The 19,433-nt window shown below is 40.3% G+C and overlaps 1 protein-coding gene across 1 annotated transcript; it reads right to left on the reverse strand.

The window, feature by feature from the left end:
• Positions 1 to 821: 821 nt before the first annotated feature.
• pck2 (phosphoenolpyruvate carboxykinase 2 (mitochondrial)) lies at positions 822 to 13,965 on the reverse strand. Its single transcript, XM_049565949.1, has 11 exons — positions 13,454 to 13,965; positions 7,009 to 7,221; positions 6,671 to 6,855; positions 5,677 to 5,747; positions 5,317 to 5,452; positions 5,032 to 5,219; positions 3,791 to 3,953; positions 3,479 to 3,694; positions 2,859 to 2,996; positions 2,112 to 2,207; positions 822 to 1,944 (listed from the first exon to the last, which is right to left on the reverse strand). The coding sequence occupies exons 1-11, from the start codon at positions 13,483 to 13,485 to the stop codon at positions 1,478 to 1,480; spliced, it is 1,905 nt and encodes a 634-aa protein (XP_049421906.1). The 5' UTR covers positions 13,486 to 13,965; the 3' UTR covers positions 822 to 1,477.
• Positions 13,966 to 19,433: the final 5,468 nt, after the last annotated feature.

Here is a 19,433-nt window from a genome sequence, read left to right on the forward strand (position 1 = left end):
AGTAATTCCCACTGGAACTGTGCTACAATGCTTTGAGTAGTTAATTGACTTCTGATATGTATTTGAGTATCAAGCTCAATTCAAAATAAAGGGCATTTCATGAGATCCAGTCAATATTGTATTGAAAGATCTGGTGCTTAAATTCATTTAAAACCTTTTTATTAGTAAAAAATATTAAAACTGTTTCTACTTTTTGTCAGAATGTTGCCAAAAACAATCTTTGGGCTTCAGCTTGTAAACATCAGCAGCCTAGACACTGTATTGTTAAATGTCTCTAAAGGCACCATTAGGTCATGTGCGTTGTTCTTTAGTACCATGCCAGGATTTGTGAGTGAATGGAGGTAGTGACATGAGCTTCTCCACATGACAGGTTTGACAAAATTCACAGAAATCTAACCTTCATGTTGAGAGTCAAACCTCCCTCCTACCACCAACCCGGCACCAGTCCTTCAGTGTTGCAGCATAAGTGTGAAGTCATGTCCAAAGGTATTGCATTGCAGATTATTAACTTTTTTATCTTTGACATTTAATTCTTAAAAGATTTCTCTTCATAAAAGAGAAAGGGAAGAGTCACTGGCTGTGTTTTCATACACAGAGAAAGTTAGCTACCAGCCTGGCTATTAGTCTTTTTGAGGCATAGCTTTTTTTTCCTTTTCTGGATTCTTAACATTTAACATGTTCTGTCAGCAAAAAGATCTCAAAATGTGGCTGCCATAAACCATCTTTGACTCTGAGCTGCAACTAAACATTATTTTCATAGTTGATCGCTCTGTCAATTATTTTCTCAATCAATTAATTAGTTATTTGGTCTAAAAAATGTTAAAAAAAAAAAAAAAAGGGGGGGGGGATATTCAGTTTACTGTCTTTAGGTGTGTGTACATGGACCACCATAATATTCCACTAATAATGAGTGCTTTTTGACAGTGGCCTTATGTGGTGTTGTTAAAGGCTGAATGTGGAGATGCTGGACATAATGTCTATTGTTACCAGTATTATCTGAGGTGTTGAGGGAAAATCAGTAAATTGTATTGTCTGCTGACAGTCTGTATATGAGGTGTTTAGGGGGCATCTGTAATTTGTAGCTACAGAAAATAACCTAAGTTACACTTACATTAATTACTACTAGTTGGTGATTCATTTAATACAATCAGTATCTAATCGATTGATCATTGCAGCTCTACTTTGACTGAGCAGCAAGTACCAGAACTCTCTCATACTGAATTTCAGTACATATTCTCTTTTGTGAAAACCAAAGAGGTGGAGGGATGTTTCCAAGCTGCAGTGACCTGTCAGCCAAACATCTCAACCAGGCTCTCCAGTCTCAGTTTTTATGTGTATGTGAATAAAACTAAAACTCTGTTTTCAGAACTAAATTCTCTGTGTATGTAAACCCAGCCAGTGACTCTGATCGCACCCTAATGATCTGAATCCTGTGACTGCCTCCGTTTCTGGATGAACTTCCTGTCGGTAGGGTTTTTTAACTGTGCACTCTGTCCTCTAGTGCCTTCAGCTCAGCCTCCACCTGTGCAGGCAGATCAGCTCCAACTTGCTGGGTGAAGTAGGCTCTCAACTCCTTCGTCTCCTTCTGCCAGAAAGACTTGGGCACATCGAACAAGGCACCCATATCCACCTTGCCCAGACCTTTAGTGTCGATGGCGCCATCTTCTGGCAGCCAGCCGATAATGCTCTTCTTGGCTGCCTCGTCCTCCCTCTCCCGGCTGCAGCGCTTGAAGATCCACTCCAGTGCACGTGCGTTTTCACCAAAGCCAGGCCAGAGGAAGGCACCGGTTGCAGGGTCCTTTCTGAACCAGTTGACGTGGAAGATCTTGGGCAGCTGAGTGGGGGTCTTTCGTCTCTCCATGCTCAGCCAGTGAGCGAGGTAGTCACCAAAGTTATAACCGAAGAATGGTCGCATGGCAAAGGGATCGTGCATAATGACCTTGCCTGCAGAGAGACATGAAATGTTTTGTAATTCTTATAAAGAATTAACTTAAGTGATAGTTAGAGTTACTATCTTATCATCCCTTTATCTTACACCACCTCGTCAACAGGACAATAGATGTAGTTACAGGAATTTAGAGCACAGGAAAATCAGGTGTGTGGGTGTGTACCTTTATGCTCAGCAGCTGCTGTGGCCTCAGACCTCATGGCAGCTCCAACAAAGACCCCGTGTTGCCAGTTGAAAGACTCGTAGACCAGAGGGACTCCTGACAACACCAACATTTCATCATGTTTAATGCAGAGCGACATGAGTGCTGTAAATGTTACTGAACTTCTTGTGTTGATATGTAACACAAATTGCAGCTGGAATGACTCAAACATCTTTAAGAAGAAGACAACATAATCACTGTGTCATTTTACATCACGTTTCTACACTTCCTTTTCTGGTTGCAATGCGAGATAGACTTGCAGATTAATTTAAGACTAACTTTGACAGATTAACTTTGACAGTCACATCACAGAGGACTAACAACTAAATGCTTAAAGGGGACCTATTATGGTCAATATCAGGTTCATACTTGTATTTTGGGTTTCAACTAAGTTTACATTCTTTAAATGCTTTGGCTTAATGTAGCATTGTAGGCTACGTTATGCTAACACTTTAAGTAGCGTGCCTAGAGCAGATGACTATATAAAGAAATCTGTCACAAGCTGACATCAACTTGTAGAAAAAAAAGTTGAAAAGTATTCGGTACAGTCTGAAGCCTGAGGTTTTTGCTCACAGAGATTACTTTTACATACATTCACCTCATTATTTGAAATTTCTGACAAGTTTAATTAAAAATGTAAAAAATACATCTATGAAAATGCTATGCTGGAGAAAGAATCTCTCCGTGTTAGATGAAAGCAGCACCAACCCTCTGGCCTCCTGCCACCGAAGATGATGGCGTCAATCGGAACGCCCTCCTCACTCTCCCACATGGGGTCGATTATGGGACACTGAGCCGCCGGGGCACAGAAGCGGGAATTGGGGTGGGCGCACTGAGTCGAGCTTCCTTTTTTATAAAGAGGAAACAACAGTTTATTCTACTTTGAATGTTGTTCATGTCATTTATTGTCACAGTCATTTTCAAACACATACCACTAGATGGCACTGTATACACTACAGCTGTTCAGTTTACTCTTCATGTGAGTTTGATTTATCCAGAAAGCAGAAAATCTGTGATGACAGTGATACCAATATATAGTATGATGTGTCACGATAAATGGGTTTTATCTGAGCCATGTCTGCTCTGTGTGATACTACAGTGAGTTCTCTTGGTCTAGAGCCGATCAATAATCTTCTGATGTCTTTGTTGGCAAAGAAACAAAACACATGATCCAAGCTGAAATTATATCAGTAAAACTGCTGAATATTCATCTACGTTCATTAGAAACTAAGTGCTAAAGACAATTCATCTTTTCTAGAGCTGCTGAACTACAGCAGCACTTTAGATTAATGTCTTTATAAAAACCAGGCAGTCGTGGCTGATGTTACCGTGCTTCCAGCTTTTGCCGTGCCAGTCTGTGAGTGTGATCCCAGCTGCAGGGGGGTCGAGGCCCTCCCACCACACTCCTCCGTCGCTGGTCTCGCCTACATTGGTAAACACTGTGTTTTTGGCGATGGTGGCCATGGCGTAGGGGTTGGTCTTGTCTGAGGTGCCGGGAGCCACACCAAAGAAACCGTTCTCTGGGTTGATGGCTCTCAGTTTCCCTGCAGAGACAGACGTGTAAGTAACATGAGGATTTAATCCACCACCTATGGAGTAACAAGGAGATTATGTTCATGTGAGTCATCCTCCGCCCTCACCTTGGCTGTCAAACTTCATCCATGCAATGTCATCGCCCACACACTCAACCTTCCAGCCTGGCAGACTTGGTTTCATCATGGCCAAGTTAGTTTTACCACAGGCGCTGGGAAAGGCTGCTGCGACATAACGCTTCACTCCCTGAGGGTTGGTAATACCCAGAATCTGAGGAGGGGAGACAGTGATGAATTTTTAATCAGCCTTTCATGAAAAGTCATCAATTAAAACTGACAAAGCATCAAGGCAGAACAGAAGCTGAGCAATGTACTGCTGTGGAAGGGGGGCAGTGACAAAAAGTATTTTAGCCACCTAAAAAAGATCTCTAATAGTTCCTGTATGTTGTAATGAGAGAATTTTGAGCGCTTCACATTTCTGTCAGATAGCCCCTTTCCAACCGGAAAGCCATTAACAGCTTCTCGTCCCCATCTATGCTCTTGTCAAAGCCACCAGACTCTGTTGACAAAAACAGTAATTTTGAACTCACTTAACAATCTGTTATTTAGTTTGTGTTACTGTGTGACTTTGGTGAATCTGAACTAACCCTTTTAAACGCCAAAGTCACACAATATCACAATCAAACTAACTGTTTGAGGCTGCAGTAGACCAGCAGCTGGGTTTAGCGGTTTTAAATCACTGTTTTTCTCTATGGAGTCTGGCGTTGAAGACAGTGATACAACGGCTTCATTTCCCCGTCTGAAAATGCTGTCTGACGGCAAAGTAAAGCGCTGGAAATATTATCAATATAATGAACATTTAAACTGATATTGGTATTTTTAGGTGGGCCTTTTTTTATTTGGCTAAGATACGTTTTGTTGCTAACCCCGTCTACAGCAGTACATCGCTTAGTTTCCATGTCGGACTCCAGGCTGGTTCTCCAAACTGTAGGCATGCTCACTGACATCTACTGTATGTAATAAACTGGCTATGGATAGGTACCTCATACAACCCTGCTTCAAAAGATCTGAACTATAGCTTTAATACAAGCAGATACTTTTTGATAACTGATAAAACTGCATTTGCCACCATGAAATAATTCCTCACAGAAATTAGAGCATATAAAAGTTATCTCAAGGCAATTGAATCGAACGCAACTGGACTTGGTTTTGTCTTAGAAGTTGCGCTCGATTCAATTGCCTTGAGATAACTATGACCTGGATGAATGAGAATATCCACAGGCATATAAAAGTTACTATGGAGAACTGTGTGTGAAGCATGTAGCTCAGACTTTCAGAGGCACACTCACCAACATGTGCTCAGCCAGCCAGCCTTCATCCTTGGCGATGCGGGAGGCGATGCGAAGGGCAAAACACTTCTTCCCCAGGAGAGAGTTTCCTCCATAGCCACTGCCAAAGGACAAGATCTGCCTGGTGTCTGGCAGGTGAGATATCAGCACCTTGTCTGGATTACAGGGCCATGCGTTGACCAGAGGGGCTGGAGAGGATACAGAGAGGGGGATGTCGTGAAATCTTTCAAGTTTTAATCAGCACAAAGCACTAAAACTACTTGTTTCAGGCTCCTTTAATTGTACCTTTGAGTGGTAAAGGTCGTCCCAAAGAGTGCTGACAGCGGACAAACTCCGTTCCGTCAGCCAGTTTCTTCAGGACAGGAGTGCCCATGCGCGTCATGATCCCCATACTGGCCACAACGTATGGTGAGTCTGTCACCTTCAAGCAGAACAAACTGTTTATGACCCTGATCTACTATGATTCCGGGAGTAATAACCATAAAGCGCTACAGCAATTCATTAGAATACACTGCGTGACAAATTACCACAATAAATCACATCATTTTACAGCAACAAAGCAAACCATTGATCAGTACAACACAGCAGGCTAATTGCTTTATTGCATGCTTTTTTCTATAATATAAAGTGCTGAGGAGTCAATACCTGGACACCATATTTAGTCAGAGTCGAGCCTACAGGACCCATACTGAAGGGAATCACATACATGGTCCGACCTACAGAGAGGACACACAGAAGCATGAACAACATGGTAATGCAGTTTATTTTTCCACTACAGACAACACTGTTTCAATATTGGCAAATGTTGAAAAGGTGGTATATTGGACTGGAGATACCATGTCCTTCTCTTAAAACGTGCCCTGTGGATTTTTTGACCACTAGTAGCACTACGGAGCAATATATTTACCAGAGTGTCCACAATTTGAATGTAATGTACACAAAGACAAGAAGAAGAAGAGAAGCTGCTGAGTTCATTATAGGTCCAGTCCAGGGTTTGGCTTAAAGGAGAGTACCACCTAAATTCAGAATTCCAGTACATATTTCGATGGCCTTGGAAAGTTCAATATATATTTGTGAACATGAGCTACTCTCTCTCAGCATGAAACAAGAGAGGTAAGTCTCAAACTTACTTTGTCACAGAGAATAAAGTCTGGGGCTGTTCCATAGATAATGAATAGGATTTTGTGATGTTGTGGACCCACAAAATGTTTTTCTTTTTTGTAAATTCCCTTTTGTTATTCTATTGTAGTGTTCTCAGATCTGAAACAGAAAATGTACCCATATACTCAGAACATGCCCCTGGATGCTCTCAGTTTCATCTTTAATACCTTTCACCCTTCATTGTCTATGGAGCAGCTCCAAACTCTATACTTGATAACATCACAAATTTAAGTTTTAGCACTTTGACTTTGGGATTTGGGAGAGATTTGTTCATGTTTACTAATACTTTTAGACCACAGAAATAACGTACGAATTTTGAAAATGGGCGTACTTCCCCTTTAATATGGAGCAAATCTGAAAATTTTTACAGAAGCCCAACCCTAGCCCTACCATTTAAAACTATAAAAGTTTCAGAGAGCTGTTAAAAACACACCTCCTGTCAACGAGGGTCAAAAGTCTTGTTCCATCCAACACATACCTGCCATGCAGCCGGGGAAACGATCCCGTCTGGCTTTCACCCAGTCAGTCTCGCTCATCCAGCTGCCCAGCTGACTCTTCACTCCGTCAGCAGGGATGGGGATGGTGTCCCTCTGGTTCTTGGTCACAATCACAGTCTTGCTTTCCACCCGAGCTACGTCCTTTGGGTCTGTACGTGCCAGCCAACTGAAAAACAGAGTAGGAATCAGAGCATGACGCAGAAAAACTGAGGAAATTTAGAAGAGAGTTACATACAAGCAGTTGGTGGTTTAATAAAAGCACACCACTGAATGTATGCGTTTGTGTATGTATGCGAGTATACAAATTTAAAGTCCTTACCAGTTCTGATATTTAGGAAGCCTCTTGACCATGCCCTCCTTCTCCAGACCTGCCAGGATGTTGGCTGTTTCCTCCGGTGTCCCCGTCACCACATGCACACCAGAGGGCTTACATTCATCAACCGCTCCCTTCACAAACTCAGCTACCGCCGGGGGCAGCGAGGGGATGGAGGCCAGGGACCGAACCCCGACACTCGCCCCAACACCACCATGTCTAAAAGAGAGCAGGAATTTAAGCAATACATTACTTCTTTGACTTTTCATTTGTGACAAGGGGAAATTCCCGACTGATCGAATGTTACTTGCCTTCTATTAAATACAACATGCCATTTTTTTTTTCAAATGATGAGAACATGAGCAGAAGCATTTGATGGACTTGTTACGTGTGGGATACTGATGTCAACAGCCTGACAGTCCTGTGATCTGTCATATAGGTAATGCTGCAGTGGCCTCTGACTACGGTTGGGCTGGTGGAAAAATTTTCAGACTGGTTTGATATTGAGCAAAACACTGGACTGGACTAATATACTGAAATTTACCACAAGATGTCATTGCTCAGTGGTGCATGAAGCCAAAAAAAAAATTGACTTCCCAGGTTTAAAATACCCAGATCTTCTGCATCGTTGGGCCCATAGAGCAAGCGCACTACAAACTTTCATGAGCCGAGCGGCTGACGTCCGGTTTAGCCCTCCGCTAACTTGAATGGGAATCAAATAATTTAATTGTGCGGCTCTTCTAGACTTTTAAAATGTTATTGCCAAATTCCGATAGTGAAACAAGTCATTTTGCGGGGGCTGTGATGCTCAAAAAAATGTAGCCACTGATTTACAAATGTCTCTTTCACAATGTAAGTCAATGGGAAAAAGGGTCCACTGGCAACACGTGACGGACCCTGAAGTTGTAATTCCACTGTTTGGCCACTACTAAAATTGACTTCAAAGTCTGCCACACTTCCTCGGGGCCTGATGAGACTGAGCGAGCCCATGAATGAGAGTGTAGTGACTCCAGTCCACTTGGTTGTTGTAACGCATCTCTAAGCTGTTTTGTCAGCCCCCAAGGTGAAGCAGAGAGTGAAGCAGCACCACAATCTGGTTTACCATCCTCTGCTCCCCTCTTCTGTTGGCTTTCAATCCAAAAATGTTGCTATATAATGCATTTTTAGTTTTAAAATCAAACCAGTTTAAGCTCGTACACCAGTTTAAGCTCGACTTTTGCCAGTCTGGACCCAGACTGGCAAAACCAGATATCGACCCATTTACCTGTGACCTTGAAAGACTGTTCATCTATCTACAATGCATTGTTGAATTTACGGAGACAGACTTCAACAATCTATTATGAGTAAGAAAACAAACACATTCTGTCAAATCATATTCAGTCATCTACAGGATGTTGACATTACCAAAGCCAAGAGATACACATGCAGATTAACTGAATGACCTGACTCTGACCAGGATATAATGCAGAGAGAGCATCCTTATTGGCTCAAGTGAACACACCTGGTTTAAAGGTTCAGACAAGTTAGGTCTTTCTCAGTAAGTTTCACTCCAGATGTGACTTTTTTTTGTCTGCATTATCTTGGAGATTGCTCTGGTCTAATTCACTGCTGTTTCATTTTTAAATTCAATATTTATTCCAGCTGATACTGATGGAGTTGGAAGAGCACAAACACTTTTAACAGAAGTTTAAAAAAGGCTCCAAATTGGAGTTGTGTGCTTTTCATGTGACAGCAGTGAGAGCAAGATGCCTTTGCTGCAGATATTAGTGCAACCTGAGAGCCTCACACACACTTCTCCACATAAAGAGAGGCATGCGGGTGGCCGGCCTTTTGTTTTTCAATAGAATGGTCAGACAATAAAATAGACGATGTGTACTTTGTTTTCTGACTGTGAACAGTGTGAATGACCCCAGATGACCTCTTTAGAAATGTGAAAAAATTAAATTAGCCCTGTATCCTCAAATGAGCAGCCCAGAGGAACTAATAAACAAATAGACATTTTAGCCCAACTGCTCTAAAACTGGTTTCAATCATGAATTGACCCACACTGACTGGAAATACAAATAATACTCTCCTTTGTTGTTTCAAAGACAACAGGGTTGTCCCATCACCCCATTGGCTCACTCAGTGCGTCATTCTACGTGCATGCAGACACACTGCATGCAGACACACAAGTAAATCTGGTTGGAGTGCACAAAGGCCACGAGCAGCAGGAACATAGACATGCTCACAGCAAGAGAGACGATAACATGCAGCTTGACAGGGCAAAGAGCTGAGAGCAGTGTAATGCCAGCCTCAGGGTTCAAATTCCCTCTGAGCAGGCGATGTGTACCTCGCCAGTTGTTTAACCATTGATGTGAGGGCAATTAATCATGAACAGGTTCCAGTTTGTGCTAAAATGCAGGCTGACCTTACAGCAAGTGACAGATTGGCAGCTGTTACAATTTTTTAAACTTTCTATCTTGAATCCTGTAATCTAATCTAATAATCTACTATTTTTGGGATGGCTGTTGCTGAGATGGTAGTTGTTAAAAGTGTAGTTTCCATCAGGGATCAGGGAGATATATCCCACATTCACTTTTAGCCTGCAGTGTCTCTGGACTGTGTCCTTTTCCTGTTCAGGCTTAGGGCTGCTGTGAAACTGCACCTACGTGGGGTTTATCTTGGGTACATCGGTATAACAGACAAACAAGAAAGGCAGAGGAGATACCCGCACACCAATATAACTGGGCTAGAAAGCAGCAAGAAGGTCTACAGGCTGATATCAATGCGAAAATAGTTTATTTAATGAAGACATCTGTTGTTAAAAAAAGGTGCTCAACGTGGGGATGGCCGTTGCTTAGGTGGTGGTTGTAATAGACGTAGCCTAATTTCCATCAGGAATAAGGGAGACATATCCTCCTCAATCTTAGCCTGCAGTGTCTCTTGACTGTGTCCTCTTCCTGTTCACCCACCAGATGAGAGAAGATTTAAATAGATAAAAATGTTCATCTGAGCTGCCCTCAGTTACCATCAGTTACTCAAAGCAATAAGTTGAATAAGCAGCCCCAGGTTTAGCCTCTCAGGCTACTTACAGGCTAATCTACCTTTATGATTGAGGTTGTTGAGGTGTATGCCACCAAAGTAGCCAACTCCCAAATGTGTTGTTTTGGATTTAAAAAAATTTACTAATGCTTTATTACCTCGAACTGATGAAGGAACATTGTTTTTCTTGCATGCTTTCATGGAAAACAGTGATGATATTGATTTATGGATTGATTTGGGACCACGTTAAACAACAGCAGAACTATATCAAAACTTCTGCTTACACTCTCACACAACTCAATCAGTATAATCCAAGTCTCATTTATCCAGTCGTATCCTAAGTACTTCACAAATGTATTTTCACTAAAACCGTAATATTTAAGTGAATCTTATTTGCGCTCTCTTCAAAGCCAGACTCCAATAATACTGCTGCTTTTTTTTATTTATAGCAAAAATGCATGTGTTAGGGAACCAATGAGCATTCGACTGGATAAATGAATCTTGGATTTTACTGCTTGAGTTGTGTGAGAGTTTGTAAACAGATGTTTTGATATAGTTTTGCTACCCTTCCCCAATCAAACAATATGTTGGCCATTTTTTGTGAATGCATGCAAGAAAAACTTTTCTACATGAATACAAGGTACAAGGTCTGACTAAATGGTTTACAAATGTTCATTTTTTGAGTGAAGTAAGAAGGATTGCACATCAGTCAGAGATAAGAAAGTTAAGCACAGCTCTTTGTTGTAAAGGTAGAAGTACAAAATGATCAGAAAGTAGAGAGGATTGTCTTTGTTTCAAATGGCAATCCACCAAATACATGTCGAGACATTCTACTCCAAACCACAAATATCAGCCTTGAGGACTGCTGTATCCCCACATCATCATCATCATCAAACACACTTTAACACTTTAATGTCTCTTCTTCGTCAAAGAAATATGGCTGATGTGTGGCAGAAACTGTCAGCTTTCAGAGGATCTTTTGACTTTTTGACAAAGGACAGATGAATGAATGAGGGAGAGCTAAAACAATAGGGCCATTGTATGACAGCACCCTACTGACTTTAGCCACAGAAAATACAAATGTCACTTTGTCAGTCCTATTTGAAGATATTAGATGAACCAATGTCCTTGTAGAACTTTACTCTCCTCTCCTCATGCAGTAAATCAATTATGTATGCTTCCAATAATCCACTCTGTTATGCCACTAATTCCTGTAACCATTTGGGTGTTGCTGAACATTATCTCCAATGTGATTAGGATTAGGAAAGCAGATGAGTTAGGCTAAATTTGAAATTAATTAAAAGAAAGTATTTCCTGACTTTGCTTGCTGAAGCAAAGGTATTGGCTGACTTGAGACAGAAGATAAAGGTAAAAGCAGCTGGAAGGGATTAGCAGCTCTGGTTCTTTTTCTTCACAACAGAAAAGACACACTTTCAGACTGAGATGACCTTTGCTCCCAATTTTCCTACGCAGTCATTCAGCCTCTCCTGCTTTTGTCTGTGCATCCCCATTCCTCACCCCATCCCCCATTCCTGATGTCTCCATGTTTTTAAGGGTGCAAATTTTGAAATTAGGGACGTCATCCAGATGGGGGGAGGGGGTGTCAAGAAACAGATAACACACCTCTAAGTCAGCAAGCCAATCCACACACACCACAGCCAGACACGCCTACACTCCCCCCTTCGTGCTGATCCTGGTCAATAGCCTCTTTAGGGCAGAGTCTACACATGAAGCAATGACAAGCCGGAGTATCACTTAGAACATGCCCACGTGCTGCATGCATTCTCCTCCCACATGGTACAGCGAGTACTCAGGGAAAAACACACAGAACACGCACCAGGACATTCAGGCAAATAGAGGAGTGATGACTCCAGCCATTAACTCACTCTCAAGGAGAAATACAAACAAAATGCACAGCAGCACGAGCCTCCCTGTCACTAACACACATGCCCGACCATGGTGTCAGTCGCTTACTCACTCACATGCATCCCTAATGACAAAATAAGAACAAACACACAATGCCATGGAGTGCTCACATTGACTCCAGAGTCCCTGTGTGATGAGGTGTCATCACAAAGCCTGGAAGGGGGAAAGTAGTGAGGTGAAAGCATGCAGAAAGACAGCCTTTTTTTTTTAAAAAAAAAAAAAAAGACGAAATGTGGAATGTTGTTTAATCTACAGAGACACCAGCAAGTCTTTGCTCAATGTCATCTGATCTGAGGCTTGTCTCTGAGATCAAGTTGGACAAGTTTATGGCAGCTGTCAGCACAGTAACTGAAGATTTAACAAGACTGTATAGTGCCACAGGTCTTTTCTCATTGGAAACATATATATCAATCATGCATTCCTATTCAACGATGTATTAACAATTGGCGATTACAGGTTTTTAGCCCATATGGCAAATTTCTGTGTGAAAGACATAGGTAGCATCAACAATATGAAAATACAGTGAATCCAAATGGTCAAGATGGAGGCAATTTTGTGCAACCTGTGCCTGAAAAAATGTGCTTCAGAAAAGTTGTGAATATCATTCCAAAGAGGTTCACATTAAATAGGTAGGACAGGAAAAGTGTCCACAATAGTTATACATTTGATGTATGTGTAATAAAAACCAGGTTCCATTAATTGGTTGTCCCAGGGTGTCTGCAGGTATCACACAGTTAAATTTAATGCTTCTTAAGACCCTTTCAAAACACCTTTAAACCAAATTTAGGACCAATTTTTGGACAAATCATGTTTTACTTATTTAAGTATCGCAGCATTGCAGGTAAGTAGTATATATGTGGTATGTGCAGAGGTAAGTGTAATGTAGGAATATGGTTATTAGAGTGAGTTAAGTCAATCTACATTTTGCAAACAGGTATGTGCAAGTATGAAGTATAATGACTGTGTTATAGGGTTTTTTTTTTTAAGATTTGCAACATTAGAAATGTGGGCTTTTACATAAAAAAAAGCTTCAGAAATAAATCAAAAGATGTATAAATGAAATTAGATTAAATGTTAGTAGCAGTTAAGACCTTGAAAATTCAAATTTAGGACTATAATGGCTTTTAATGTTGTAACACTGAATTTATTTTAAGACTTTTAAGGGACCTGCAGACACCCTGTATCCAGAAAACTTAAATATTGTATGTATGTGTATGAAATAAAAAACAGACATTAATTGGTTGTCCACAATACTTAAATACTTTATGTATGTAGGACCTATATGTTATATAAAAAAACAGGCTACATAATTGCATTGGCTAGGCTAAATAACATAACTTAGATTTGAATAGCAGATTTTGAATGAATGGCACAACCATGTAGCCATGTTGTGTATTCAGACGTTTATATTCTCTTTAAACTTTCTCGAGTACAATGAAATGTATTGTTCACGAAGCTAAAACACAATTTAAAAATCACAAAAAAAGACCCAATGACTCACCTTCGTATGACACCCAGCAACAGGCACGACATCTTTGGTGCAAAAATAAAACTAGCTTATAAAAAGTAGAAGCGTAAAAAGGCACATTAAGTTAGCTGCAGAGGTAAAGAGAGGAGCAGTGGTTAGAGCTGGTCGCAGCTCATATCTGAGCTCTGAGGAGACCTTGCACTTTGCTCAGTGTGGACATTCACACATACACTTTGATGTAACCAGTAATCTGGCTGCTGTCCTGCTGCACGACTACAGTGTACAGATAATTTCCCTGAGAGTCCACAAACGCCTCACACACTTCACTGATCTGCAAAGTGAAGTTTTAAACCTGCTCTCCGGCTCAGCTCTGGAGAGGAGAAGGCGCTTCTGGTTTAAAATATAAATATAAAGTAGTTTTATTCTTCGCAGCTTGGATCCATATTGTTATGTCCTGTCTCCTCCGAACCACGGACCGACCGGCGGGTGGTTGTCCCTCCTGGCTGACGCAAGCTCCCACAGTTCCTGCAACACGAACACTGCCAGTGTCTTTGCACCGCCTTTACAACCATGTGAAAACACAACCCGGAAATACGAGCAACCGCACGGAAATAGATACAGTCGATGAAATAGATCTCACATTAAACTCCCTCCTAAAAACATAAAGTGTCAAAGAGGTTTTTAGTTACAGAATCACAGCAGTGTCATCAAAACTCGGACACTTTTTGCATGTAGAGCAGGGGTGTCAAACATGTGGTCCGGGTGCCAGAACCGGCCGCCAATGGGTCCAATCACTAGATCAGTGGTTTTCAATCTTTTTGTGCCTAAGCCACACCAGCGCAAGCCAAAATCTCAAGGTGTGTTATTTGGAATAGATTTTAAGATTTCACTGATTGATCTTTGAGGTCATTGGGCAGAGGTCTTTTGTCTGTTCCAGAGGTTCGGCTGAAAACTAAAGGGGACAGAGCGTTTGCTGTCATGGCCCCGAAGCTCTCGAACAGTCTGCCTGAGGAAATCAGGTCAGCCAAATCAGTGATCTCTTTAAAATCCCTTCTAAAAAGATTCTTTTATCGGAAAGCCTTTCCTTATTTTACCTGAGTTTTAAGTTCATTTAAATTGTCTTTGATTTTCTCTGTTTTTACCTGTAAAGTGTTTTTATCAGTTCTCTTAAAAGTCATTGTTTTAATGTCTTGTCTGTTTTAATTATTGACACGTAAAGCACTTTGTAACTCTGTAATTCTGAATATTGCAATAATAATGTGTGGTAACCACAAAATCCCATGCCGTTTAACATTTTACCTGGAAAAAAAATGGTGGAAACCTCAGGAAGAGCAACTGAAGTGCAATAGATACTGTGTGTACACAAGAGATCATCATAATAAATCTATAGTAATCCATATGACAAAATGATACAGAAAGAGAGACAGACAGAGAGAGAGAGAGATGCACGGCAAACAGTGATGACAACAACTACAAAACACTGATTTTAGTGATAATATAATAATGATAATAATAATAATAGTGTATATGTTTTAAGTATATATTGATATATGATAGTACATCTGTGACAATAATAATCATACATGTATAATAATTGTAGAAGTATGATTAATCATAATAGCAGTAGTAGGAGGCATCAGGCAGGATCACGGCAGCAGCATAGCCACGACACACGATCCAGGCGTAGCCACAATTCAAGGGAACCTGCAAGACAATGGAGCAAAAAAGCTCCAGAGAAGAAGTTAGTGACATGCAGTAATAGGACATGAATGTTAGCAAATGAATAAGAACCAACTTTTCAGAATCTAAGAGCAAGAGAGAGAGATGGAGAGAAGGAGAGAAGGGGCTCAATGTATCATAGGAGGTCCCCCTACAGACTAGGCCTATATTGATATGGGTATGTAAATGGTTTGTAAGGCACGGATAACTTAACCTGCTTCCTCAATAGCTTCCACTTTAGTTCGGTGTGGTGATGCCAACATTACTGCAAAAGAGTGGAAATGTATGGAAAAATGTAAAGACAAAAAACTGAGACTTATTGCTGACATTACACTTTTTTTCTTGAGATATTTCAGGCTGATCATCATCTGTTATCTGAATGGATAAATGTTTTTAAAAACGTACTTGTACTTGTTTACACTAGACGAAAATGAAAAAATGTAAAGGTTGTTGTTATTTATAGGTTATTCTACAGTGGTTTTACTCGTCCAGCCCACTTGAGATCAAATACGGCTGAATAAGACCTATGAGTTTGACACCCCTGATGTAGGCCAATCTACCATCAAGTTAGCTGTTACCTGCCCTCCCCAGTTAGTTAGCACAGCTGTTAAGGGCAAATATGTGCCAGTTGGAAAACACTCCAAAAAAGCACTCCAGCAGCATGAGTAACATGAGGTGAAAATATGCTTTGCCTTTAGTGTGAGCACACCTTCACAAGACTGTTAAAATTTAGGTCTCTGAGCTTATTGCACTGTTATTTTTCCAAACTTTATAAAGCCCCTTCAGAGTCACACATCACTTTATACAACTGTTTACACAGGCTGAGCAATGCTCCTCACAAACAATACACTAAAATAAGTGTAGTGCCTCCTTAATTTCAATCTGAATGAAAAGAGCTCCCTGTATTAACCTTTTATGAGATGTTATGAATTCACTCACTTTTGTCTTTGTCTTTCTATACGTGTATCTACAGTACAAAAAGGAAACTTCCCAAAAAACTGAATTAGAGGTTTTTCAAGTGACAGAATACGAGAAAAAAATGTTTGTTTACAGCTCATTTTACTGAACAAACCTTTACTTTCACTTAAACTAATAGCCTACTAATATTTGCACATAACCAGTTGTCCGTTTGTTTGTTTTTTAACTGTGCAGCAAATGACTGTCCGAACAAACCAAGTTTGTTTAACGTTGTACCGGTAATTTGTTTTCAGTGTATATTTTGATTTTGCTGATTAACTGATATATTGGTTAGTGGAAAAATGCCCCTCACAATATCTCAGAGCCCAAGTTAACATTTAGCACAACATAATGTGAAATGGGAGAAAAAAATGCTCCAGTTGATTATTATTTTAATACATGTTAATTTAATTATGTTACCAGTGCTGTCAATGTAATCATTTGAATTACCAGTTTGATCCTACTAACTTTTATATGTCATTTATTTTATCCATGTTGGTCTGTGTAAGTCTAACTTTTTTTTTCCAACTTTATTTATAGAACATTTTGAACATTTTAGACAAGACAGTGTGATATACAGCATCAGGTAAAGAAAAAAACAGACAAAACATTGATTGTCACATCTGAATGTCAACTCCCTTCCCACCCACCGCCCACAACCCATGTAAGTCTAACTTTTTTGGTTTGTTTTTGTTTATTTCGTTTTTCTCTGTGAGACCATATTGTCATAACAGGTTGTGATCTATGCTTTGTGTATTATTATTTGCCTGTAATTTTTTTAAAAAGTTGACATTTTGCTTGACCATCTGAAAAAAAGAACTTTTAAGATTCAGTTTCCCATCACTGAAAAACAGCAGTTCTTCACATTTGAGAAGTGTGAAATAGTTCATATTCTCTTAACAGATTAATCGACTAATTGTTGTAGCTGTAGTAAATACAAATAGCAAAAGGCATTTTAAAGAATCAACCTAAAATGAACAAGACATAAGACGGAAAATTTGCTCTTAGCTGTAAATTCTGCAGAGCTGAAAATCTTCCCCTCTGTTCATCCTGGGACTTTGTGATTCTGGACATCATGTTACATAATGTTTGAAAGCTGAAGCTCAGATTTCAAGCAGTTCTCTTGTGCTGCTGTTGGAGGCTGTTAAGGTGCTCACTGAGGGTTTATAGTAAATTCTGTAGGAGAATATTGTTTTAATTGTCACTTTTACAACATTGATAAGCAGTGATAGGTTTACTACTAGTCAGGGGTCAGCAATCTGCAGCTCTGGAGCCACATGCGGTTCTTTGCTCCCGGTGGCTTTGATATTAAAATATCTGGAAATGAATAATGGTTATTTTTTAACACATGGTTCATCTGCACACACTGCGATGCCACACAGCTGGTTCAATATCAGCAAAGTTTCCCTTTATATTCATTGTCTTGTGTGGCGATCAGCAGTGATGTGGTGGTTCACTTTTACACTGTGATCTGTAGCCTATAGTTCGGCTTTAGCTTCTAACTGTCTTTGTCTTTTTAACCTGTTGTTGCTGCTGAGTCAGTTTGACATCCTGGATATATCCTTCAAACACAGACTGTAGACCCCTCTGTCTGCTTCTCTCTGGAATCACTCTTTCATTTCTCCAAAAATATGATAATATTTCTTCAGGGAGTGCAGTTAGTTACAGTGAAGGCTCCATGCTTACTGCGACAGCTTGTCGGACCATCACAAAGGGGCGGGGCTTAGCAAAAGATCAATTGTAAAAATGTGTATTTTATCAACTAAAATGTGTTTCATACATCTACGACCTGGTGCCTTTTCCTCACTCCACTATTAAATAGAGGATTTAATAGTGTGTGGACAGATTCATTTGCTTTCACTACCAACACTGCAAAGTTAAAGTTCTATATGTAGCCCATTGCAGAGTAGCCACCTTGTAGTAAATCATATTAGTAAATGCTCATTTCGACCTATTCGCAGCTCCAGACAGATTTTATCTTTTTTTGGCCAATTATGGCTCTTTTATTAGTAAAAGTTGCAGAGTCCTGTACTACGTACAAGGGTAGTTTCATTGAGAAGGAAGAGGGTATACTCTCCTAAATATTCCAATGGCCAACAAAGGTGGGTATACCCTGTATACCTGTGTATACCCTCCACTACACCACTGTTGATTAGGGTTACAACAGTATGAGATTTTCTTTTTTTTTTTTTTTTTACTATAATTGAAACTTGAAAATATTTTGTTAATGACAGTATGTGTAAAAAGTCTCCCCTTTGAAAATAGCTAATATAAAGGGGAGATTTGCCGTCCAGTTGCATTTTTTTTTTCAATGTCATAGATGAGCAAATGTCCACAGTATGATAACATCAACTTTTATATCATGGTATACCTTAAACCAGTATATCACTGCAACCCTACTGTTGATAAGCCTGCTGTATAAGTGAATCAGCACTGACTGTCAGACATGAGACAGCAGGGGGATTAGTCTGTATACTAACAGTATAGGGCGTCTGTCTTAAATCGTGAGTTTCCTGTTAATGTTTCTCTCTCTGGGACCTGGAGGAGGGGAGTCTCACACACACACACACACACACACACACAGTATGAGCTGTGAGCAAAAGGGGAAGTAAAGGGGTGGGGGCTGTACAGAAGAATATACTGTAGATAAGAGATCAGAGATACAACATGTCTGGTTAAACTTCAGCTCTCCTGTCTCATGTTCTCTGATAGGGCCTGCAGAGTCAGCAGCCAGCCAAAGAGAATTCCAGAGCACATGGAGAACACACACACACACACACACACACACACACACACACACATATTCACAGTGAATTAATGCATGCATGCTTTACAGCCACAGCTGCAGTCCATGATTATGAAAGGGAACATTCAGAGATGCAGCAACTGGCAAAAACTAAAAGCTGCAACATGCTTTAAAGGTCCTATGTTATACTTATTTTCAGGTTCACGCTAGTATTTTGGGTTTCTGCTGGAACACATTCACATGGTTTAATGTTCAAACAACACATTATCTTTCTCATACTGTCTGCCTGAATATACCTGTATTCACCGTCTGTCTGAAACACTTTGTTTTAGTGCCTGTCTCTTTGACCCTCCCTCCCAAAACAGTCCGGTCTGTTCTGATTAGACAGTGTTTGCAGGTCTTTCACATCTGAGCTGTCGGCATCTCTGCACCTTTGTCGCCAGTGGAAAATGACTGTTACAGCACTGTAGCGGCACTTTCTATCTTTATATACTGTAATAATATGTAGAATCTCCATTAAGTTCAAACATTCATATTTGTGTGCATGATCTAAACAGCTAACTAAAGTTAGCTTAAGTGGGTAGCCAATGA

Source organism: Epinephelus fuscoguttatus, linkage group LG21 (assembly GCF_011397635.1).
Source record: "Epinephelus fuscoguttatus linkage group LG21, E.fuscoguttatus.final_Chr_v1".
NCBI classification, from domain to species: domain Eukaryota; kingdom Metazoa; phylum Chordata; class Actinopteri; order Perciformes; family Serranidae; genus Epinephelus; species Epinephelus fuscoguttatus.

What these genes read in the sequence shown, in the direction of transcription:
- pck2 (XM_049565949.1), bottom strand. Translation starts at nt 13,485, where the DNA reads ATGTCGTGCCTGTTGCTGGGTGTCATACGAAG. An exon ending in GGCTGGCTGAGCACATGTTG is followed by an intron (nt 3,954 to 5,031) that starts GTGAGTGTGCCT and finishes TCCCCTCCTCAG; the next exon opens with ATTCTGGGTATTACCAACCC. An exon ending in GATGAAGTTTGACAGCCAAG is followed by an intron (nt 3,695 to 3,790) that starts GTGAGGGCGGAG and finishes CTGTCTCTGCAG; the next exon opens with GGAAACTGAGAGCCATCAAC.